Genomic DNA, 23,084 nt, shown 5'->3' with positions numbered 1-23,084 from the left:
CTGCAAACCCATGTCGGCGTAAAGCTGTCCATTTTTCATGCCAAGGCAGCATCACGGATATTTAGAGCTAGACCAATAGAGTCGCAAGGAATTCGTTTTGGCAGACAGAAGACAAGAAATGTTGGAGAATGTGGGCGTCCTGCTGCCTTCGCGTTGTCACTTGGGTTTAGGAGCCCACTGCCGTTTGTGCGAGTACGTACAGATCCGGAAGAGCGCCAGAAATGAGCTGTCAACTCATCGCCATGGCGTACTGAATACACCCGCCCTATTTTCAGCCCCGAAGAAAATGTGATCGTTTCCATCGTACTGTATGTTTGCTATGGTATCAACACCTGCGGTTGGAAGCGAGAATGACGCGCATCCAGTATTCAGGTTCAAATGAGTCGGAGAATATGATCCGGTACAGTGAGACCTGTGGATAGATGAGTAGAGCGACGGCCGTCCATGGCACTTTGGATTGAGGAAGAGTCGGAATCTACACACTCAGGGAGTGTGGGTGGAAAGGTCAAGCGGAATCCATAAGTTAACTGGGAACAGAGAGGGTTTTGGAGCATGCAGCAGGCTTGACGAGACTCGGAGGCTTGCTCACGCGACAAGCTTGAATGTCGGTTCATTGGCAACTTTACGAAGTTGTTTCTTCACCTCACACATAGCGCGTGTATATGACAGCATCTGAATCGAATGCTCAATTTGCTGCTATCTGGGCTTCGGCTCTTGAGGAATACAAGCGCAACACCAACAAGGATCCCACCTTAACACCACTCGAGGGCGATTCTCCCGACGTGCTTCTCGCGATCATCGATGAAAAACAGCGTGCCTTCAAACATTATTGAAGTAAGGGAGAAAAGCTCAGAAAAGCTCTCAAGCGCATATTGGAGCTGGAACCTTTGTTCTCTGAGGCGGCCGGGGAAGGCGCAGCACTGGCGAGTGTTGCGAGTGTTGCGACAATCGCTGGTGACTCGCTCGATATCTATAGACATTTCTACTATCGAAAGCAATTTTTGTCGCCATTCGCATACTACTCGGAGTGAGTATTGTGTGACATGCTCATCGGGAGGGTCTGCTTCTGACACGGCACCATCGTAGGCGGCCAAAAATGTGACCGCTAAATATGATGCGATCCTCGATGTGTTTGGGGAGATGGGAGATTTCCTTGATCGCTTGCGGATCCATTTGCAACAGGGTATCACAGCACCAATGCGGAATATCTTTGTTGAGATAATATCCCAAATGCTGAGGACGTTCGGAATTTTCACGAAGTCTATGAAGCGAAATCGTCTCAGTGAGCAATTTGACGGAGCATTCAAGGGATTGCACGGTGATACTCTGTTAGCTCACTACTTCAGGGGGGTCTTTGATATGGATGATAATGTGAAGGGCGCATTGGAGAAGTTAAGAGTATTGTCGAACCAGGAACTCCAAATGGCTACTACAGTCACCTTGGTGAACACCACAGAGATAGTCAACAGACTCCAAGGTGTGCTTTCTTTGGTGAATTAGCGTTTTTCGGGTTTCTTAATAACCTTGATATTCTACGTAGATGAGTTTGAAATAAAAATCCGTGCCTGGCTCAGTCTGCCTGACCCATTTACAAACTACAACACAGCCTCTCACACACGTAGTCTCACATGATTTTTCTTGAATTCATCAGGGAAAAGCTCCATACTAAATTAACCATAGTTAAGCATAAATATAGCTATATACCATTAAGGATTTTTAGCTAACCCCCCCTCTAATCCTGAAATTATAAGATCTAATTAGAGCTAATTAAAGCTAATTCATTATATGGATTTTTGGAAAAATATCAACCAACCCAGTTCTATACTTTCCCTAATACTACTACATTTCTAATCATAGAGTCTATATAGAGACTACTAATCAAACTAAAGTCACACCCTATAGTAAACTTGCCCATGACCAGAATTGAACCAACAACCTCATGCCTACACACCCGGACTAGTGCTTTAAACCACTAAGCCACAAGGTCTAAACTATTTACCTGCTAACCTAAATATGTTGATATAAATAAGGCAATCTCAACATTCCTGATTTTCTTACACATTCATCTCTTATCTATTCTATATATATAAGGGTCAATAAATATCCTAAAAATCAGGGCTTTTAATATTTGAATTTAGACACCAGAAAATAATATAGTAAACCAATAGAAAATAAAGAATACAGTAAAAATAAAATTGTAGCACTCATATAATTTGGATTTGGGATATGTAAAATTGTAATTAGATTGTAGATTTTAATAGGACTGTAATAATATAGACAATGTTGCCTTAATTGCAAATTTGGTCATAAAGTTGATTATGAAAAATACATTCTAATTAGCTTAGATTAGTATTTTGAACAATTAGATCTAATTAAAAGAGGAGGTTTTTCCAGATGTTTGTTAGGAGACTTAGGGGCCAAAAAATACAATGTTTTCTCCATAATCTATTCTTCCTTGAACATGAATGGCTGGACATCCCCTGAAGGGATCCTCTACATCAAAGAAACTCTATGCACTCTTTTACCTTGGCCAAATGGTCCCCATAACTGGCAAGTTAACAGTACTGCCAATATACTAGAAGGAAATAATCAATTGGTTATTGCTGCTTGCAGTGAAGGGAAGATAGCAGTCGCATACTTACATCTCATCTTAATCTCCCATTTGTCAAAGAAGCCTCCGAGATCCTTGCCATCCTTTGTGAGAAGTATTCAGTCAACTACTGTGGTCTTGATGATCATACCCCTAATTGATGTTGGACTGTGTCAAGTGAGTCTTAAATGCATCAGCATAGAACATGGATCTGACGGGTAAGGAGGTGGAAGAAATGTCAAGGATGGGAGTTAGAGTGGTCTCACTAGACAAGGAGACAGTGAGGGAAGTGCACCAGAAAGGCAGAACCTGCTAGAGGAGGTTGAATAGGGGAAGTGGTCAGTTATCATCTTGTCTCCAGAATGGCTGAACTCACTGGAATTTGAGAGAATTGTACAAAACAAATGGTTAAGGAAGCTTCTTGCTTTGTATGTCATTGACAAGGCTCATATTGTCCTTCCATAGGCTGCAGACTTCTGCGAAGCCTATGGTCAGATCAACTGCACCATTGCATGCATCCCTGTTGGCATTCCTGTCTTAGTGATGAGCAGAACACTAGGCTCAGAGGCTGAGACATCTCTCACCAAGTTTCTGGGCTTTCACGATGGGACATATCAGATGATCTGAAGATCCTATGAACAACCCAGCCTGCACATAATATTCAGTACACTCACACATGGACTTGGCAGGAAGGACTTCCCTGATATCCAAGTTGTTTGCATCTTGAAGGAAAAGGCTCTGTATATTCTTCATAGTTATCCATAGCTTATTATTTTATTCACTATGGCACGTGAACGGCATGTAGCGGCATCGCCGGCATTGCTCGGCTTGAGTCGCCTAACGACATGAATCATTCGGAAACAGCCGAGGCTGGACCTCCCGCCAAATCATCAAATTCGTGTGCAGACCTTATACACAGAACGACTGTCTTCTGTGTAAAGGTCGGCCACGGGGACTATCACACGCGACAGAGTGGAACTAGCGAGTGATTCGTTGGCGGAGGTGATTTTTAAAATTGGATGCAGGACCCCAACTCGTTTATATGGATTCGTGGTATTCGTGCGTCGATCGTTAATCGCTGGGATAGAGCTCCAATGCCATTGATACTCTACAACACAGATATCACGAAGACACATCTGTGGCTGTCGTCCATTTCTACTTTGACTTCAACGATCACACAAAGATGTTATCTCGTGCTGCTATCAATTCTCTAATCAGCCAACTCATGGCTCAATGCAACGGAACCATTCCAATTCCTATCAAGAACATCTATATTAGATGCTACAATGGCACACGACACCCCAGTTACGATGTTTTGACCATGGTACTCAAGGAAATGGCTGCCTGTTTGGACCGCACTTTCATTGTGCTTGATTCCCTCGACGAGTGTACTGGATTGGAACGGACGAGTCTTCTGCAATTTTTGTCTCAAATGAAAGACTGGGGTCTTGCAAGTCTCCACACATTGGTCACAGACCGATCGGTGTTGGAAATCGAGGACGCCATCGCATCCCAAGTTGATTGGCGACTCGACCTCCAGACTGAGGCTCGCTTCGTTGATCAGGACATTCAAATATACCTTGACAATCTACTGAGTCGTGATTTTTCCCTTCGAAAGTGGGGGGCTGAAGAAAAGGCGATGATAAGTGAGACTCTCCTCGAGCGCGCTTGTGGGATGTGAGTTCATCTTATCTGATAGCTTCCATGCGAACAACTCACTCAGCGCTCTAGGTTCCAATGGATTCGCTGTCAACTCGATACTTTGAGGATGTGTGTCTCCTACGCTGACCTCGAGGCGGCCCTAGTAGGCCTTCCAAAGACGTTGGACGCAACCTATGAACGCATACTTCAGAATATTCTGGAAGATCACCAGCCCAGAGTTTATACAGTCTTGCAATTTCTCTATTTCTCTGCATCACCTATGACACTACAGGTCATTGCTGAGGTTACCATCAAAGAGTATTCTCTCACTATTGCACGCTATGAACCTCGTCGCCGACTTTGCAGTCCCGAGGACGTGCTGACACTCTGCGGAAGCTTAGTCTCACTGTCGGCGAAAACCGTTACTCGGAGCATGTTTGGTTGAAGCACATCACCTGCTGACCCCGCTCACAGTTCTGTCGAGAAGATACTGAGATCATCCCATTTCTCCGTACAAGAGTTCCTTGTCTCACAACGGATCCAAGTAGGCAAGGCATGGAATTATAGTATCAATACAGGCTTGGCACACCAAAATATGGGTTTGACTTGTATTTCCTATCTCCTGCGATTCGATGATACGGATAGACCAGACACTAGCGGGATGACAACTCCTGACTCTGAAGTTGCGTTGTCGCTGTATGCGTTTTGGCATTGGATGGAGACTTGTATTTATCTGCGGAAATTAGCCCTAGAGCTTCTTCACCATCCACGCCGTGAACAATTTCTTAGCTGGATCAAAGTCAAAGATCCAGATCCCCGTCCCAATGAAATGATGCAGTTCTCCTCGGAGCACGATACAAAGGAAACCCCCAACCCATTGTATTATTCTGCATTATACGGGTGGGTCGAGATTTCACAGCATCTGCTAGAACAAACCGCAGACATAGGGGCGAAAGGAAGCACCTTCGTAAATGCTTTATAGGCAGCGTCTTATGGTGGTCACGAAGGTGTTGTCAATATACTATTGGACTATTGGACAGGGGATTAGACGTCAATGTGTGCAGGGGGGACTATGGGAACGCGCTACAGGCAGCGTCTCACAAAGGCCATGGACCTATTGTATCGGACCTATTGACTCGAGGCGCGCACGTCAGTGCTCCAGGAGGATATTTTGGAAATGCGCTCCAAGCGGTTGCAGCGGGTGGCCACGAATCTATCGTCCGTTTGCTTATAGGACGAGGCACAAGTGTAGATCTACAGGAAGGGCGCTTTGGAAATGTGCTGTAGGCAGCGGCTTTCGCAGGAAGCGCGGTCATAGTGAGGCTCTTGTTGGAGAGGGGCATGGACGTCAATATGTTCGGAGGAGATTTTGGAGCAGCGTTGTATGCGGCATCTTGTTGTGGTCATAAAGAGGCAGTGCAGCTGCTACTACAAAGAGGAGGAGATGTCAACGCCGAAGGAGGGGACCATTGTCGGTATGCCCTACACGTCGCGGCGCTGAGAGGCCATATAGACGTTGTACAGCTGCTTTTGGAGGGGGTGCAGATGTAGATGTGGAGGATCTAGGAGGGGACGGAACTGCACTTGGCGTAGCTAGATATATAGGAGACGAAGAAATAGTCCAACTCCTCATTACCAACGGCGCCGACATTAGAAAAACAACAGGCGACATAGATCTGACATCTGCGCATCCTTGGGATTGGATTGATGACATGGCGTCGACTTTCGACGATAAACGACCTTCGTCTTCAGGCGTTGAAGATGATGCGTCTTGAGTCCTATGCAGAGTTAACTTTATCTACGCATGGAATTCATGACATCCTCCTAGAGGTTTCCTTACTCGTCGATACCAATGTGCTCGTTGAGTCCGAAATGAGTTGTTACTGCAGTTACTTTTTTTATTCAAAGGCCCAGGTCCCCATCCACAGCAGTATGAGACAGAAGAAAACGATAACTACTACCGGCCGGCTACATTGCATCTTACATAGGAAGATGCAGCGTGCAAGATGTGCATCCAACCTAGTGATCGGAAGCATCAAGAGCATCGTAGACAGGGCAGAGGGTGCTCCAATCAGCTGTATACGACATCAGTTCAATCATTTTTGTTTCCCCGGTGGGCAGATTGTGAACATACCGGGAACGATGTTAGTGGTGTTCGTCTCCTCAATGCCTTCAGCCATGACGACAGCAAACCCGCTTTCAAAGAGAAAAACATATGAGCACATATCAGGGAGGGATCAGATGTATTGACTTACGCCTCGAGATGCCAGTCGATGTGGCTGGAGATGGGTCAGCGAGACAACAATTTAAAGTGCGCCTATCCGGAACATACCAATGAATGAACCAAGGTCCGGGATTATCGGTTTGGAAACGGATCGTGACGTTGTCACCAGTGGTGCCAATGTTGACAGTGTCGCGGCGTACAGGGTTGACGTAGTTGTAGGTATCACTGCCAGCGCTGCGAATAACGTCGAACGCGTGCTGAAAAACATGTCAAAAAATTATACTATGCGAAGGCTGTAGACATGGCTTACACCGTGCAAATGGATAGGATGCTACAAAAGAACACAAAAAGAACACAGTCAGGTCATTGGCGCGGTAGCATAATAGGATGTATCCAGACTTACACCACCTCCTACAGCGCCTCCGGGAATAGATATTTCGACGGACTTCCCAGTTTCCAGGCCATAGATAGACCCAGCAGGCAACAGATCAGACGCTTTTGAGGCGCCGCTCAGGATCTGAAGCAGCACAGGAACAGATGGCGATGCGAAGGGTTGGCCATTGACGGTGAACTGCAGAAGCGTGAAGTTCTAAGGCAGAGATGCATATAAGCAATGATCATCAAGATAAAACCTCCGAACTTACGAAGACAACGTCTAAGTTGATGAGGATATCAGCTCCGCCGCGTTCGGGAGTGCCAGGCTATAATGTATCGTTAATTGATCAATCTTCTTGGACAGATGCAGAGATGGGCAAGCAACATACGACGGCGAGGCTTTGGAGAGGCTGAAAGGAGAACGATGATTAAGTTTAGTTGTCGTATACCAAAGTTCGAAACGTACGTGAAGATTAGTCTCAACGAGGGGAATAACGGTGTCGGTCTGGTTAGTCGTCGGATCGGCGTCCTCTGCACCAACATAGCGAAGAATGCCCATGTTAAGGCCACCATCGAAGGAAGTCGTGCCCAAGTTGGGTTGAGCACGGATCCCTGTTTGGGATATTGTTAATTATATATGCTCGTACGAGACACAGGGACTTACAGTAGTTTGCTACCGGCTGGTTTGCTTCCAGCTATTGACAAATAGCGACAGTGAGAATAAAAACGGCGACGCGAAAAACCAAACTTACGACAAGAGAATAGCGCTGACCTGCATAAAGATCAAGTCAGGAGTGTCGATAGTAACTACTGCCAAGTTGCTTACTAGCGAAGATGTGGACGGAGTCAGCAACAACAGCCTGCGTGCTGATACCATCAGCTTCAATGACGGTGAAATTGTGCCCGTCGATAGAAAACACGTAGTTAGGATCGCAAGACATGTTGATAAGGCGGAGCCGATAGCTGTTCGGGTAGAAATCAACTATCATCCAAATTGCGCCGAACTGTCTGTACAAACCGTTTCCCAGCCGTGACATTCACAACGGCAAGCGGAGAAGAGGGACCGTCCACGTAGCGGCCCAAACCATTGATCAAGGTAGCATCGGGAGTACTAATAGTTGTATGATCAGCGTGCACTGATCGACAAGATGAAAGAAGTTATAACTTACGGAACAAGACCCGCCGAGGGGGCAAAGACATGATACCAATCTGACAGAGTAATCACAGTGGAGTCTATCCACCAATGCAATTAATAAATGGTTCAGACCCTCATTAATTTTGCTTACCATCGTCGACATCGTACAGAGATGCGTGCGCATCCTCTGGGTCATAGATGACAAGAGGACCCCTCAAACCGTCGCAGTATTGAGTGGACAAATGCGAGTGATACCAGAAGGTTCCCGCTTGATCGGCAGCAGTGAAGTTGTACAAGAAAGAGTGACTCGGCGCGATAGGGCACTGAGTCACGAAAGAGACACCGTCGTGCTCATTGGTAGAGTGTTGAAACAGGCCATGCCAGTGCTATGAAAGAACAGCCAGTGAGTGAGAGAAAGTTTAGGAAAACCGTGAACTCATACAATCGAAGTACTTTTCAGCATGTTACCATCCGTCAACAGATCAGTGACATTGATCCGGAAGTTGTCGCCCTGCAACATTTTCTTAACAAAGAAACCAACCAGGGCGGGAAAGCGAACCAACCTTCTTTCCAGTAATAAGCGGTCCAGGGTAAACGCTCGCAGCAGACACAGTGCTAGACAGGATACTGTGAATAATAGTCCAACGACAGTATGGAGGTACTTACTCGCGCTCAAAGCCGTCTGGGGACAACTGAGTGTTGGTGATGAGAAGATCGGCGACGGGGCCGATCGAGGCGAGGGCTTGCGCTGCTAGTGACAGCTGAAGGAGGGAGGTCACCCACATCTCTGTCTCTCTGTGAGTAAGTGGAGAGGGTTAGATGCGAGAGTGGGGAGATTCGAAACAAGTTCGATGGGGAAACGGGGACTTCTCTGACAGTACTTATACTCTCCTCCGGACATGCTTGTCGCCGTGCATCGGATGTGCGACAGATGTGGAGCCCCCAGAGGAAAACGCCTCAGCGCCGCTGCGGACGAGAGTGGCCCTTACTTTCACTCGTCATCAAACTCTTGTCAAGGCGGCGGCGATGAGCAATAAGGGGGACCGCAGAAGGAAATGAGAACCTAGCAGCGTGCGACGCCTCTGTACGATGCAAGGCCAAGCCAAAACTGTATTTCATGAGGTACATAAGGTACGTGCGCACATAATCCAACTGAACAAAAGATCGAGCAAGTGATTCGAGATTCTATAGCGAGAAGACGGAGGTTGACACAGGAATCAAGCAGGACCAGGAACCGCTTAGGGTCGACACGGCTGACGCTGCAAGGTGCTTCTTGTTCAACAGTCACAGCTCCGGAAGGAAGTAGAAGTAAGGAGGTCCTGAATGACGGAAAGATGAAAATGCTTCGAAGGCATTTTCATCTTTCCGTCATTCATGGAAGACCTTCTCGAATGCAATCGAGAAATCATTACGAGAAACTCACGGGATGTAGGATGGATGAGAATGTCACTTTGTCCTGAGCGACGACAGGGCAGAGAAGGGTCCAGCACGGTCGAGGTGACATAGGGACGAGGATGCCTCATTCGGAGACTGTACTACGACCATGGACACTATACGAGCGGGAAGATGGATCATCGAGATGTTGATCAGGTGCGACGGGATTAAATGAAGCCCCGCGATCGCGGGATTTGGATTTGACGGAAGTATAACGCGAAAGGGGGAGGAAGTGATAGAATCCGACATCACGCACGGGGCACGGACCAGATTTGATAGATGAGGCGATCTCCGGTGGCCCTAGTACTGATATTTTCGACTCTACTGATAGCACAAGGTATTCAGACTAACGCAAAACGGAGCAAGACTGTAGCAGTTGGTCGTGACGCCAAGTTAAGCAGGATGATGCGTAGCAACATGATATGCTTACGGAATGGAGACCGTTGTAGGCGACTTCTGTGCGACTCAAACCGACCCAGATTTGACCCCTGGCTGCCCATTGATCCTTCAAATTTGCCTCGTCCGAACTCCGCAGTCAAGGTACCCAGTTCCCCATCATTCAAATCGAGCGTCCGCTGATCTCGAAGCCGGGTCTTACCCTTCTTTACCTTGGTTCCTATATATGTAATTAACTTCGGACTTCGATAGCAGCCGGCAGATATCCTCAAATTGCCTCATACGCGGGTAAACTGATAATAAGGATGTGCGAGTCGCGAGTGATGAGGGGGTAGGCTCTGAGCTGCAAAGTCGGGACTGAAACGAAGAGCTGAAGAGGACGTAGAGCAGAGCTGTCATTCGACCATAGATATTAGGAAACATCCCCGCTTGCCAAGTTTGCCGCTTACCGAACTTCTATGGACACCGCTAACGAGTTCATACCAGATTGCGTACACTTGAAATTCAACATTTCGTGCGGGGTATCGGCTGCCCTGGATGACTTGGCAGAGTGCATCTCAGGATAATCGCTTACACTGCGTAATCAAGGACACGTACACTCTGCTGTCGTGTTGTATCCAAGTGTATCCGAGTCTTTGTTTCCCTATAAGGTCAGACTCCCAGCCAAGGAACGTACAAGGCTCACCTTCTACCCATCGCCCCTCTTCCAGGCTCTTGTCTGCGACATGCTCTTTTTCTCCCTCGCCGTCACCCTGTTCGCTTCCTTGTCCGCCGTGGGGGCTGTCGAGGTGAGCACTCGAGGATCTAGTGTTAAGCGTACCCCATTCTGAGTGCACACAGGATGAGGTCGCAAGTCCCACCAGTTCTTCAGCGGTTGTTACCGCCACGCGGCTTGTCAAGGGGCTCGCCGAAGAGTATCCATTTTTCGTGACGAGTACCCAGGTCGTCGTCTGGACTCAAACGCCAGAAGCTACTCCGGCATGAGCGACTCTAGCATGGAGTCGAAGGTTAGTTCCGGAAGGAATTTTCTTGATCATATCCTGATCGTGTTTGTACACAGGTCATATGAGAACCATCGATATGAGTGGAGATGGGTTACTCACGCAGATTATTGAGTTGGGCAGCGCATGTCGCGGAGTGTCTTCTCGCAGTATTCTGTTCGAGAGGAAATTGGAATATTTCACTGGCTCAAAGCTTAGAGCTTAAAGTGTGAGGGCGAGTGCGAAATAAAAGTGTATTGCTGCTCGAAGCCTGACAGGGTAAGCGCAAGAGGAATGCAACGAAAAGCGGAGTCGACGAAAATCGCCTCGGTGGACGAAAACCCTAGGATAGGGTTAGGTTTGCACATGGTCTTCAACATGCGGACCCGCGACATTATGAATTCTTGATGGTACATTTTATTTGCGCGCTCAGTTCTGCTAGCCTCAAAGGGTACAGTACCAGTGCGCAATCACTCGGGGCAACCTACGTACTTGCGATAACATGTGTTCAACCTGACACCTCAGCGGCTATCATGTCTCGCTCTCCCAATCTTGCTATTGAGGGACGACCAGGCTTTATCGTGAATCATAGATGATATCTCGTAGACATCGTCAGGCAAGATGTTGCGGATCTTGAATTTACTGCAGTCCTGAATCCTTCAAGTTGTCTTCATTCAAACAGACTCTAGAAACTAATGTCTCCATATTAGTCCCTCTATAATTCGTAGACTGAATTTACTGAACATAGCCACACCTTCTGTGTCCTAAGTGGAAGAAAAACAAGCCACTGTCGCCGCGCTTCTGCCGCACTTCACTGACGCGCTTCGATCAACCGCCAGAAATAGTCGCTTGCCTACTCTCAGGCGCTCGTACAATTTTCTTACCTCCCTTCTACCAATGTCAGCGCAAATTCAAGACTCTCAGCTCGCAAACATATGGGCGTCTGCACTCAGCAAGTACAGGCAGGACACCAAGCAAGACCTGCTGCGTGTCAGCCTCGAAGTCGATTCCCCCAAAGCTTTGCTGGAGATCATCGACAAAGAAATGAAGCAATTTAAAGAGTATCGGAAGAAGGGGGAGAGGACGAGAGCTGTAGTTATCTCTCTTCTTGAGATGGCGGCTTCACTGTCGGAGATGGTCAGTGAAGGCCTCACGACGGTGAGCACTCTGACAGTGATCGTTGTGAGCACTTGGCTAAATTTCGGATGACCCAGTTATGTCCCCCAATGAAAGCGGTGTCTATCGCCATTAGAAAGCTATGTGGAGTGCGTATCGTGTTTCGAATTTTCACCGTGAATGTGTTGTTCACAAATCGATTATGCAGGCAGCCGGCAGGCTCAGTGCATATTATGACATGGTCATCGACATATTCGACGAAATGAATGGGTTTTTGCGTCGTCTACCTGTCTATATGAAGCAAAAGACGACCAGAGAATTTGAAAGAATTCTTGTCGATACTCTTGCCCAACTCCTCGTGACTCTCGGGGCTGTTATCAAGTCTCTCAAAAATAGGTATTGCCGTGAGGAATATCAACGATTACCAATGCGAATAATTAACGATATATTCAGTTCAACTCCTCAAAACGCTGGGTGGGCGTGACGCGAAGGTGAAGGAAGCGATGGACAGACTAAAAAAGGTGTCAAGCCAGGAAGCACCAATGGTTATGGCTCAGGTTTTGGCCAACGTCGTGGAAACAGCGGATGCTCAGAAAGGTATGCTCGCTCATGAGCCATGCGCATGCGTTGATGTTGAATGCTACTTTTTGTCAGACAACGCGGAAAGAATGCTTCGCAAGGAAGAGAAATCGCTTTACAAAGATATCCACTCGTGGCTCCATCCACCCGACGTTTCGACAAATCACAACGTAGTTTCCGGAGCACGACAGAAAGGGACCGGCGACTGGTTTGTGCAGGGGCGGGAATTATTGGACTGGTCGAAGAATCCGAACTCATTTCTTTGGATTCATGGTATTCGTGCGTACACGAGCAACTCTATCCGCGACGCTTTCTAAAAGAAGCTTGGATGATATCTAGCTGGGAACGGGAAAACGGTTCTTTGGTAAGGCGTTTGCGACATTGCTGCGTGGATCGCCTCACCTGCTTCCTACAGTTCTAGTGTCATCGACACCCTCCAGCTTCAGGCTCAAGCCAAACCGAAGGTCGCCGTGATCTACTTTTACTTGGATTTCAATGATCCCGCTAAACTAGAACTCCGAGGCGTCATCCATGCTCTGGTCGATCAAATGCTGCTCCAGAGATCAGGAATTCCTGATCTACTGAGAAATCTTTACACTCGGTATCGCAATGGCACGCAGCAGCCAAGTCTCCGGGACCTGAGTTCAGTTCTTCAGTGTATGATCCAGTCCTCTGAAGAGACATATATGGTCATCGATGCTCTTGACGAATGTATGGGACCGGAACGAAGGAGCCTCCTTGATTTTCTTGTTGAGATGGGACGTTGGAAGCTCGCTAATCTTCACACGTTAGTCACGAGTCGAGCCGTGCAAGAGATCGAGGACACGATCCTACGGCGGCTTACAGGCGTCGTAGAATTCGATCTGAAACTGCGGGCTGGTCTTGTCAACCAAGACATTGACACATACATCAAGAATATACTCGATCGTGATCGTGCTCTTCGAAGATGGCCGCCGGACGTGAAGGCGACTATTTCTGAAATCTTGCTGAAGCAGGCTCATGGAATGTAGGTCGACGTTGTCGTACCCAAATGTAATGAGGTGTTCATGTAGACTTGCAGGTTCCAATGGGTCCATTGTCAACTGGATACCTTGCGGAAGTGTATATCACTCTCCGATCTAGAGACCGCATTGCATAATCTGCCGGAGACATTAGACGCAACCTACAACCGCATACTCCAAAGCATCCCTCACGATTATGAAAAGAGGGCCCATACCATCCTGCAGTTTTTGTGTTTCTCCGCTACGCCGATGACCTTCGGTGAGCTCGCTGAGGTTGTCACAATTACCGAGGACGAAGAAGGCATCCCGCGATACAGACCTGGGAATCGACTACGAAGCCCGGAGGAAGTACTGACGATCTGTGGGAGTTTAGTAACCGTCTCACCTGAGATGTCCATTAGGGCTGGGAGGGGGTTGTACTCATCGGACAATGCGTCCCATGACCGAGATCGAGCACAAAGAACTCTTCGACCGTCCCATTTCTCTGTCCAAGAGTTTCTCGTTTCCCAGAGGATTCTTAGGGGCTGGTCCAGGAACTACGGAATTAGCGCGGAACTAGCACATAAAAATATTGCTACGACATGCCTGGCATACCTCCTGCGATTTGACAGTTCAGACGGTCTGGAAACAAAGGCAATATCAGAGGAGAACGACGGCGCCCTAGCTCTATACGCAGCACGATATTGGATCCATCATTTCCAATCCCAGGATGCAGATATCCCAGTCGTACTCGAAGAACTCTTCCGCACCCCTCGAAGCGTGCAATTCTTGAACTGGATCAGACTATATGATCCGGAACGACGATCAGCTACGCCACAGTGGCATCGAGACGAAGAAACTGTTCTCTCGCCGCTTTATTATGCATGCTTGGCTGGACTACATACGACTGTGAGATCGTTGTTGAACCAAGGCGCAGATTTAGCCACGCAAGGCGGAGACTACGGAAATGCTCTACACGCAGCTGCACACGAAGGTCATCGATCAGTTGTGGAACTACTGCTGGATAGAGGCGCAGATAAGGACGCGAGAGGAGGGGAATATGGAACAGCCGCGCAGGCAGCTTCTTTTCGAGGTCACGAAAAGGTCTTGCGGCTGTTACTTGAGCGAGATGTGGATGTGAATGCCGATGGAGGAAAATTCGGATGCGCCCTACAAGCAGCATCGTATGGAGGTCATGCCAGGATTGTGCGCCTCCTGTTGGAAAGAGGTGCAGACGTCAATATGGTGGGAGGAGAATATGGAACCGCGCTGCAAGCGGCATCTTACAAGGGTCATGAGGTGGTCGTACGACTGTTGGTACAAAAAGGGGCCATCGTGACGATCCGAGGAGGACGATTTGGAAGCGCACTCCAGGCAGCACTGTACCGAGGCCACGGAGCACTCGCAAAGCTTCTGCTGCAATTAGGAGCAGAGACCGACCTTTCAAGAGAGGCCTATGTGCGGGTATTGCAAGTCGCAGCCCACAAGGGCCATAAACAAGTTGTACAGTTGATGCTAGACAGAGGTGCGGACCCTGACGAACGTGGACACCACGGAAATGCGCTGCAGGCTATGTTCCAACCTACGTTTCAACCCTATCCATATCGTGGGATCAACCGAGAGGTCGTGCAGATGTTGTGGGATAACGGTGCCAGACTCTTAATCAACTCATCTGCAACTCGATCGAACAGCCATCTTTCATCAACAGACTGGATTTCCGGAGCAGAGAAAATAGCGACATCATTGGACAGGAACGATCTCAGTTCCATGAAAATGGAGAGGCGGAAAAGTTATCCTTGATATCGTCATTCCCATGCAATCCTCGATTGGATTTGGGCGATAAGAATACGATTCAAAGCGAAAACCAAGCATGAAACATGAATTGAAGTATCCAGCGTCTTTAACTGTCTCTCGGGATAGAGGAGGATCTACTGTCGGGATATAATTTGAGAGATATGCGCGTGAGGTTTAAAACGAGCCCAACTTGTCCTTCGCTTCAGTGGCAATTTTTTTCGAGTATGGGGAGGTTGGGTGGGCGGCGTGGCATGAGGTGGAGTGGCGTGAGGTGGAGTCGCCCGGCACTGGCCCGGCACTGGCCCGGCATACTCCCAAATCTGGGTAGCTCGGGCCGGACTAGATTCTGAATGGAAGCGTGCGAGTCATCGCCTTTCCCTATACCACCAGCATCGCGATAGGAAGTACTGCAGAATGCAGTGCGTCTTATTTTTGCGATAAATCACAGCCCAATTCAACCGCGAAATATCTTGATGTGGTATACCGTGCATGCTCTGTTGGAGATGAGCGCTCATAGCGGTGCGAAATCACAACGGGCCATCAAGTCGTGTCCTCTCCCAAACCCACAGGGAGACCTGCGCGTACATGATCACAATCAAGTGAATTCTCGTAGCTTTGGGGTCGAAATGATCAGGTGAGTGGAACGTCATGATGAAATAGTGATGATCAGCCCAAGTTCTCAGGCGGAGGCCGCATAGCTCAGAACTTCGTTCTTCCATTACCCATTATGTTCACATATCCCACAATATATGAAGAGATAGAACTCGAGCTGCGCTCCTAAGGTCTTTTCATGACATCTTTTGTGTCTTTGAGCCCCTTGCTAGGTGCAGGTTTCGTTGGCGTCGTGATGTCCACAGTGTCTGTCCTTGATACAACAATTCATTCTTGACAACTAAATTTAGTTTCTACATTCTAGGCTTTATGGAATTGCGTGTATGCAAACCTACTTATACTATTGTCAACATTGCAGCCAAGATGGCCCGATTGTCAAAATTTTCGTAAGATTCATCGTTATTGTACTTTTCAGCCTGAAGCTCAATGCAAAATCCAAGGTCGCTGTCGTACTGTGGGTCAAAGGAACTCGTCGAGCCTTTACGTCGCTGACTCTATTCTAGATCGCTCGATACGTTGCACGTTGGGCTTCTAATCGTATTTCTCTACTATTATTCAGTAACGAATTTCGGTGACTATGAGGTCCTAGCCCTTGTTACATAGTAAGAATCGGTATCTCACCTCTAACACTGATCCAAACTCATTGATCATTATAGGAGTGACATGGTGTGGATTGCTCTCTGATTGTCTTCTTGAAATGTAGCTGATCCGTCTGCAGGGAATGGTCGTTGTCGGGGCACGTCGAAACTTTTGCTTAGGACTGGAGCTATCAACGGCGTGACGTGACATCTGTAGGGTATTTTCACTAGTCTCGTCCGACTGTATGTTGTTTCCTTGTATTTTCATAACGACGCTTATTTATGGATCATGAACGTCAGCTTCTTCGCGTATCGGATATACTCTTGTAAGTCTCATCTGAATCGGGAGAGCATGCGGGACAGAGGTAGATTCATCCATTTCTCCACGGTAAGCCAGAGGCGAGCAGTCCTTCCTGGGATTGTAGTATATTCAACAAAACTCTATCTCTGCCCGATCTGACGGTGCGATCCTATTTGATTCTGAACATGCGCGCTAGGAGTGAGTATGTGGCACGCTCGCTAAGATATGGTCTCAGAGTTTTCTTCTGCAGGTGGTATCATTGGTGATAGCATAATGTCATTACTTGCAATCCTCCATTGCTAAACCAAATATCTTGGTCTCTGCAGTGTACGTCATAAATGCGTATGTATAACCAATCCTGTGTCCCTATTTTGCATTGACTGTAATTTCCAGCGCAAAAATTTGCACCTTCGCAAAAGCCGCCCTTGTCATGGTTGGGTTCGAAAAATGAAGTTGCCATCATGTGTGCAGATCGCTGGCATTACTATCCAGCCGTACCTCACGAGCACATCGACAATGGACATTCTCAATGATATGATCATTACAACGTGCATGATATATTATCTGCAGAAATCCCGAACGAAATTTAGCCAGTGAGTATACGTCACACAACAGTCTAATAACATCTAGTCATGTCGTGTACAGGAAAAGCGATAAAATTACTCATCGCCTATGCGCTGAATGCGTGTGAGCATGGTTGGTTCTTTCTAGCGTTTTTTTCTTGTTGACCATCCTCTTTAGGCCTTCTTGCAATGTAAACATCACATCACTTCTTATCTCGTATCTGCGATAACCTTGCGCTTAGCATATTCAGTGGGGCTTTTTTGATTGCGGTCTGTAATACCTGCGTCGCAACCATCTAGGTTTATCTGATATCTGCATTGCAGTGGCTTGCCGAGACGACCACTTGGATGTATCTGCCCTTTTACTTCATCTACATTCGCTGTAAGTCTCCCAACCTCGATCCGTCGTCGTCGTGAACCCTGTGCTAAGCGCTCTCAACAGTATCGCTGTGCTCACTCAAAATATCGTGCGCCTGCGTCCTCGTCTACACCACTGCTCTACTCACTAGTGAATTTATACTGAACACCCGCGACAGTGTGCGTCAACAGCTTCATGAGCTGTCGGTGATTACATTACCAAAACAAAACCCGAATGTCACTTCGTCCACCGGGAGCAACCGACACGATCACAACGGGACAGAAGCAGTCTGATTAACCCCTGCCCATGGCTCTTGAGAATGGAAGAGGTTTTGCTCTACAATTGTCAACCATCGTTTCTTGTGATGTCTTCCTAACGTGACGAATCTGGTCGAATCTATACGAAGTATGTAGGTGTTCAGTGTTCACAGGTGGAACCGTAAGACCAGTGTCGATCATTTTTGTAAACTGTCTTTGCGAGCCGCAGATCATTGATACCCAGCTGACCACGGAGTTTGAGAATAACGACCTCGCATTCTACCTTGTACCGGACATCACCGCTGTGGGGATTACGTTCACCGAAAATATATTATTCGCCATACTATGGGCACAACTGTTTTACAGATCACACCATCAATCGAGAGCATAATACGATATGCATACACCACAATGTGCAGTCGCGAGAAGCGCTAGAACGAAGAAATAATATGGAAAAGTCTGACTTTGTAAACTGAATACTGAAATACGATGTCGAAGATCACTTATCAGAAATTTGCTAGTAGAAATTATTAGATCCAAAGGAACAAACAGTAGCAGGGGATTGGCCTGCCGCATTCCCAATCAAAGTCTAGCAGCCATCTGCCTGTCCATTGGAACCTCTACTGCAGCAGCCATCCGCCCACGTGCCCAACGCACGAGCTCACCAACGAACTGGTCCATGTCGTCGTGGGTGTGCTCCGCATGCACGCAGATGCGCACGCGTTCCTGGCCTCGATCAACAACTGGGAACGGCATTGCTCGGGTCCAGTAACCCTTTGCGCGGAGGTGTGCGGCGAGGGCGACGGGCTGAGAAGATTTGATGGGGAAAACAGGAGAAACGTAGAGTGTTGAGGATGTGAGGTCTGAAGTAGAAGTAGAAGAGTTTGTCGATAAGGTGGGCAAAGGGGCACGGAAAGTATGACCGGTGAGGATGGGGCAGAGGAGCGAAGTGGGGATCCCGTGGAGGGAGCGAACGAGGAGGCCCAGAAAATAAATCGCGTTCCCGTTCAATTTGTCGGCAAGCTTGTCGTACAGGTGAGATAAGTAGTCAATGGTGGAGGAGATGAATAGAAAGGCATACCTCGCGACCACGCTCACTAGAAATCCAGGAATGAATGCAATCGATGCCTATGATATTGCAGATGGGTAGAGCGGTGGCGAACAGCATTGGGCGTGCAAAATTCATAAGGTACTTGTGATTCAATGGCGAAGTGACGACTACGGCTAAAGAGATCAGGGGTAAGGGCGATCAGCGGGAAACCAGCGCCTATTGCAGAGAAAACCTACCGCCGCCGAAAGCCAGCGCTTTACTGAATGTGTGTATCCGCGTATGGACATAGTCTTCTAGGCCAAGAGCACTCACATACCCTCGTCCACCCGCGCCATAATTCCCTGTCGTGTGCGCCTCATCGATAATGAGGTGCTGAGACTGAGGCGGGACTGTCTCGTGCATGACCCGTACAATGTCGCTCAACGGCGCAAAGTCGCCGTCCATACTGTAGAGGCTCTCAACCGCAATAAAGATCGTACCGTTCCCATCAGCGAGGTGGGGATGGTCCTTCACCACTTGTCTGAGAGTCACCTCGAGCGATGTAATGGAATTATGTGAAAAGGGAAACATCATGTTTCGAGCTCGGGAAGCGAACATCCCGTCACGAATTGAGGCGTGGATGAGCTCATCGAAGACGAAAGCATCCCCCTTCTGTGGGAGAGTGCTGAAAACAGATAAATTGGCATCGTATCCCGAGTTGAAGACAGCTGCGGCGCCTGGGCCTGTGTAAAAGTGCTTGAGCAGGGCTTCAAGGGCAAGGTGTGTTGGGGTATTGCCATCAAGGAGGCGGGAGCCAGTGGCCCCGAGAATGTTAGGCTCAAGAGACAGCCTTTCGAGGAAAATTTGGCGAAGAGCGGGATCTTTGGTCAAAGACATGTAGTCGTTCGAGGAGAAGTCGGCTGTGGGAGAGATGACAGCATCGTCCTCGATGGTAACGGCAAAGAGACGTTCAGAGAGATGGCGGTTGAGATATGCATTGAGAGTGGGCTCCATTGCAAAGACGATGGGATGGAGGTCACAGGTGGTGGTGGTGGCCTTTTAACTGTAGGGCGTCGAGCGATTAACCAGATGTCATCCCATAAAACATAGGTTTCTTGTTTCACTATCAATGTATCCAGACGTGCAGAGAAATTTCCTGTATGCGGAAGATTACCTGGATGAAGGGTCTCAGGACAGTGGCGCAGGAGTCTATACCAGTAGAAGAACGCATGTGAGCCGTCACTCAAGGCACCAGTGAAGTTGTTGTTATCGCTAGGAAACAATTCGTAAAAGATTTCCAGAGTCATCCTTCCATTTCCGCAAGTCCCCAGGCGCGATCGACTCGACATCACCTCTGCGGAAATTGCCATCACCAGAGTAAAGCATCTATTCTTCCGATGGGAGATCGGAAACGATCGCGATATTCGATGAAGTTTGAAAAAGCAGTGCATTTCATGATCAGCGATTTTAATGTTATAGGGCCATTCCTGTGAATGGGAAATTGGCTCAACTGTCGCTGCGCCACGGCTTACCGTGAATTAGATCCCACGGCCTGGGCATGGGTGATAGATTTGGTACACATGTGGCCAGATAGTAGCGATATAATTTTTTTAAAGGCCAACTTGAGATAATGTTGAGGTGAATTGGCTTTGGATGCGTGAGGTTCAAAAACACACTCGAGATGAGCTGGTGAACGGTAGAGCGGCAGGGCTGTGACGGCCGCGGCCAGATGATCGCAGAATGTCACAAGTGACGCTCGGTGACAAACGCGTCCTTGCTCGGGCGCACCTTCAAAACCCGCGCCGTGCTGATGTTCTTTGACAATCCACTCTTAGTTCTTCAGGGCTAGTCTGGCACATTTCCGGGAGATAGCTCTAGGGTCTCTGCTAATGGCAGTCATGAATCTAGATTTCACGACGTCAAATTCTCCTTCAGCAGTGCTTTGAGCTAGTGTTTCTACCTCTCGAATGACCATCCAATAGGGGTCATAATCATTCACAAGGGGATAATCCTCCTCCGCGGGCTTCCGAAATCACCGACCGATTGCTCCTCTCTTCATGGGACATCTTTTCTCCTGTCGTCGGCGTGCACGTCATTTTTTTGAACGGGATCCTATCCTCGCTCGAGACACGTCGACCGCCTTTTTTCATCTGAGCAAAACTGCAGAAGCCCTTGGCGCGTTGAATGCGTGAAAATCTCTCCCTCAAGACCAGATCAACCAGGCTCTGCGTCGTCTATTGAGATCTGAGCTACTCAAACCCGATGACTTGGCAAACCGTACAAAGCCGAGCGCCTCTGGAGCGCGCCTCCTGTCTACTTTTAGGGAGGCTTTACAGGTCGATATGGAAATTGGACTCGAGGAAAATGGTGGGGTTTTACGCCGCATCTTAATCCGCGCTGTCATTCTGATACAACGTTTCAGCCGACGACGTCTTTCAACAACTTGTTTATGAGCTTTCACAGATCGAATCATCGCCTTCAGTCCAGGTAGAGCTGACTGTCCGCTCCTCGGATGAAGTACATTTTGACGGCTCATGTGAGCTAGCTTTTGTATCTGCCATCTGTGGATGATAGTTTGAATACCAATGTAGCTGAGCTGCCTGGCGCCGAAGAGCTTACTTCAGATACCGTCGAAATTCTTCAATGCATGAAACAATTGCCCAAACTCCTCGTGACATCCTCTATATTCCGTATACTCTTATTTGACATATCCATCACGGCACGAGACATCGCAGCATCTCTAGCGGTCGAAGTCGAGACACTCGCAAATCAAGTTGATATTTATGCCGAAAAAGTGGAGCAAGCCGCTCGTCATGGCAGATTGTCACCTGAGGAAGTCAAGATACATATTCGTGAGGCTGGTGATGATACGGAAGCCTTAGCGGAAGACAAATGTCGCCATCTTCGCGTACTTGCAGCTGAATCTTCGTTCGAACTCAAGGATAAGATTCTCTCCCGAGTGAAACAAGTTGAGAATTGGGGTTTGTTCCATCGCTGCGGTACTGATCAGAAACAATAGATAGTGTTAACAGCTCAGCAAGATCCCTTGCATCGACAGACATTTCAAACTGTCATCGCTTTGGCTCAAAAATATGCGGACAAATTCGCCGCAGTAGACGCGTCGAACCCTTCAGCCCTCAGTGTTACACCGGCCATCTACACAGACGAAAAGACACGACATATTCTGAACCTTCTTCAAGTCATTCTGGAACGCCTCGCTTCCGGGCACACAGTTGCACGCATCTTAGACGCGTTTTATCAAATCATCTTGGACGTCATCAACGCACCCGGCGGTGCTAACGGCGATGTGCGGAAACTGTGCCGTGACCTTGGGAAGTGGCTTGATCAGGCACTGCAACGGAACAAATACACGATGTCATGGAATGGAGCCCTTGCGCTGGAGCAGTTGTACGACCGCGGCCAAACAATCTTCACTTCCGAGTCGCATTCACAGCTATCGCTCCACTGCACTACACTGGTGCACGAGATACAGTCGTTCATCGATGCGATGTTATCAGATCGCTCTATGCGTAGGCTCACCGATGTCATCAATAATATCTCTGATGCGTTGGCTGAGTTTGGTAGCACAGCTCTGTCCCGCGCGATTCATAAAACTCGGCGGCGTCGCGCAGAGTTGAAACGCGATGCTTTTGCATCGCTGCTGCCACGTCTTTTGGCAACTTTTCGTACCGTTCCTGTCCCTCGCATGGAGTATAGGGATAAATTCATTGATGTGGCTGTTGACAGCATTTTCTTGACTTCTGGGTCAGTGTCCACTTCGCTCCTTCCCGACCATCTCGCATTCGAAAACGGGACGGAACTGCGCCTAGACACTGCTAGTAGTCAGCCTAGCGGAGATAACAATCTGAGAACTGCTGCCCACATGCATTTACATTTCGACAGGGCTCGCCTATCTGCCAAGGGATTTAACTACTACTTGTTCCCAAAGGGGCTCCTGGGATACCAAGATCAAGGGGCTCTCAGCATTGATGTGGGCAGCCAGGACGCGGTCGGACAGGGAATCACGATGAACGTCCAACCGGAGATAGAAACGGATCTTTAAGGCCGAGGGGAGCCCTCTGATCTCTCGTCAACCGAACATATGTCCGTCTTTCGTTCCACAAACGTTATAGTTGACGTC

At 48.1% G+C, this 23,084-nt stretch overlaps 8 protein-coding genes across 8 annotated transcripts; 6 read left to right on the top strand and 2 right to left on the bottom strand.

Annotated features, from left to right (window-relative positions):
• Positions 1 to 444: 444 nt before the first annotated feature.
• HETIRDRAFT_117369 (uncharacterized protein) lies at positions 445 to 1,632 on the top strand (the record flags this gene model as incomplete). The annotated part of the gene is made up of 6 exons (XM_009549696.1): positions 445 to 504; positions 654 to 813; positions 836 to 954; positions 977 to 1,027; positions 1,087 to 1,477; positions 1,541 to 1,632. The coding sequence occupies 6 exons, from the start codon at positions 445 to 447 to the stop codon at positions 1,630 to 1,632; spliced, it is 873 nt and encodes a 290-aa protein (XP_009547991.1).
• Positions 1,633 to 2,461: 829 nt separating this feature from the next.
• On the top strand, positions 2,462 to 3,217 carry HETIRDRAFT_419150 (uncharacterized protein; the record flags this gene model as incomplete). Its single annotated transcript, XM_009549695.1, has 3 exons — positions 2,462 to 2,767; positions 2,817 to 2,879; positions 3,056 to 3,217. The coding sequence occupies 3 exons, from the start codon at positions 2,462 to 2,464 to the stop codon at positions 3,215 to 3,217; spliced, it is 531 nt and encodes a 176-aa protein (XP_009547990.1).
• A 556-nt stretch (positions 3,218 to 3,773) lies between these two features.
• On the top strand, positions 3,774 to 4,676 carry HETIRDRAFT_419149 (uncharacterized protein; the record flags this gene model as incomplete). Its single annotated transcript, XM_009549694.1, has 2 exons — positions 3,774 to 4,267; positions 4,322 to 4,676. 2 exons carry the CDS (start codon positions 3,774 to 3,776, stop codon positions 4,674 to 4,676), a joined length of 849 nt encoding a protein of 282 aa, XP_009547989.1.
• Positions 4,677 to 6,250: 1,574 nt separating this feature from the next.
• lcc5 (laccase) lies at positions 6,251 to 8,750 on the bottom strand (the record flags this gene model as incomplete). The annotated part of the gene is made up of 18 exons (XM_009549693.1): positions 6,251 to 6,306; positions 6,366 to 6,427; positions 6,487 to 6,510; positions 6,564 to 6,712; positions 6,766 to 6,786; positions 6,859 to 7,044; positions 7,100 to 7,156; positions 7,220 to 7,240; positions 7,297 to 7,442; positions 7,495 to 7,525; positions 7,583 to 7,602; positions 7,657 to 7,793; positions 7,849 to 7,941; positions 8,000 to 8,063; positions 8,117 to 8,351; positions 8,408 to 8,476; positions 8,529 to 8,580; positions 8,632 to 8,750. The coding sequence occupies 18 exons, from the start codon at positions 8,748 to 8,750 to the stop codon at positions 6,251 to 6,253; spliced, it is 1,542 nt and encodes a 513-aa protein (XP_009547988.1).
• Positions 8,751 to 10,520: 1,770 nt separating this feature from the next.
• HETIRDRAFT_419147 (uncharacterized protein) lies at positions 10,521 to 10,779 on the top strand (the record flags this gene model as incomplete). Its single annotated transcript, XM_009549692.1, has 2 exons — positions 10,521 to 10,583; positions 10,636 to 10,779. 2 exons carry the CDS (start codon positions 10,521 to 10,523, stop codon positions 10,777 to 10,779), a joined length of 207 nt encoding a protein of 68 aa, XP_009547987.1.
• An 851-nt stretch (positions 10,780 to 11,630) lies between these two features.
• On the top strand, positions 11,631 to 17,866 carry HETIRDRAFT_151396 (uncharacterized protein; the record flags this gene model as incomplete). The annotated part of the gene is made up of 21 exons (XM_009549691.1): positions 11,631 to 11,933; positions 11,990 to 12,040; positions 12,100 to 12,295; positions 12,345 to 12,488; positions 12,546 to 12,749; positions 12,810 to 12,834; positions 12,886 to 13,476; positions 13,531 to 15,239; positions 15,451 to 15,568; positions 15,693 to 15,878; positions 16,147 to 16,242; positions 16,272 to 16,310; positions 16,360 to 16,458; positions 16,735 to 16,760; positions 17,129 to 17,198; positions 17,306 to 17,328; positions 17,381 to 17,422; positions 17,477 to 17,489; positions 17,541 to 17,568; positions 17,599 to 17,680; positions 17,835 to 17,866. Exons 1-21 carry the CDS (start codon positions 11,673 to 11,675, stop codon positions 17,864 to 17,866), a joined length of 4,035 nt encoding a protein of 1,344 aa, XP_009547986.1. The 5' UTR covers positions 11,631 to 11,672.
• A 493-nt stretch (positions 17,867 to 18,359) lies between these two features.
• Positions 18,360 to 20,008, bottom strand: HETIRDRAFT_434979 (uncharacterized protein). The gene is made up of 3 exons (XM_009549690.1): positions 19,201 to 20,008; positions 18,995 to 19,137; positions 18,360 to 18,936 (listed from the first exon to the last, which is right to left on the bottom strand). Exons 1-3 carry the CDS (start codon positions 19,955 to 19,957, stop codon positions 18,496 to 18,498), a joined length of 1,341 nt encoding a protein of 446 aa, XP_009547985.1. The 5' UTR covers positions 19,958 to 20,008; the 3' UTR covers positions 18,360 to 18,495.
• Positions 20,009 to 21,285: 1,277 nt separating this feature from the next.
• Positions 21,286 to 23,006, top strand: HETIRDRAFT_322204 (uncharacterized protein; the record flags this gene model as incomplete). Its single annotated transcript, XM_009549689.1, has 4 exons — positions 21,286 to 21,310; positions 21,366 to 21,479; positions 21,535 to 21,924; positions 21,976 to 23,006. The coding sequence occupies 4 exons, from the start codon at positions 21,286 to 21,288 to the stop codon at positions 23,004 to 23,006; spliced, it is 1,560 nt and encodes a 519-aa protein (XP_009547984.1).
• Between the last annotated feature and the right edge of the window lie 78 nt (positions 23,007 to 23,084).

Source organism: Heterobasidion irregulare (genome assembly GCF_000320585.1).
Source record: "Heterobasidion irregulare TC 32-1 unplaced genomic scaffold scaffold_07, whole genome shotgun sequence".
Classification (NCBI taxonomy): Eukaryota; Fungi; Basidiomycota; class Agaricomycetes; order Russulales; family Bondarzewiaceae; genus Heterobasidion; species Heterobasidion irregulare.
Note: the sequence above shows the minus strand (reverse complement) of the source record. Positions and strands in the feature narration are given on the sequence as shown.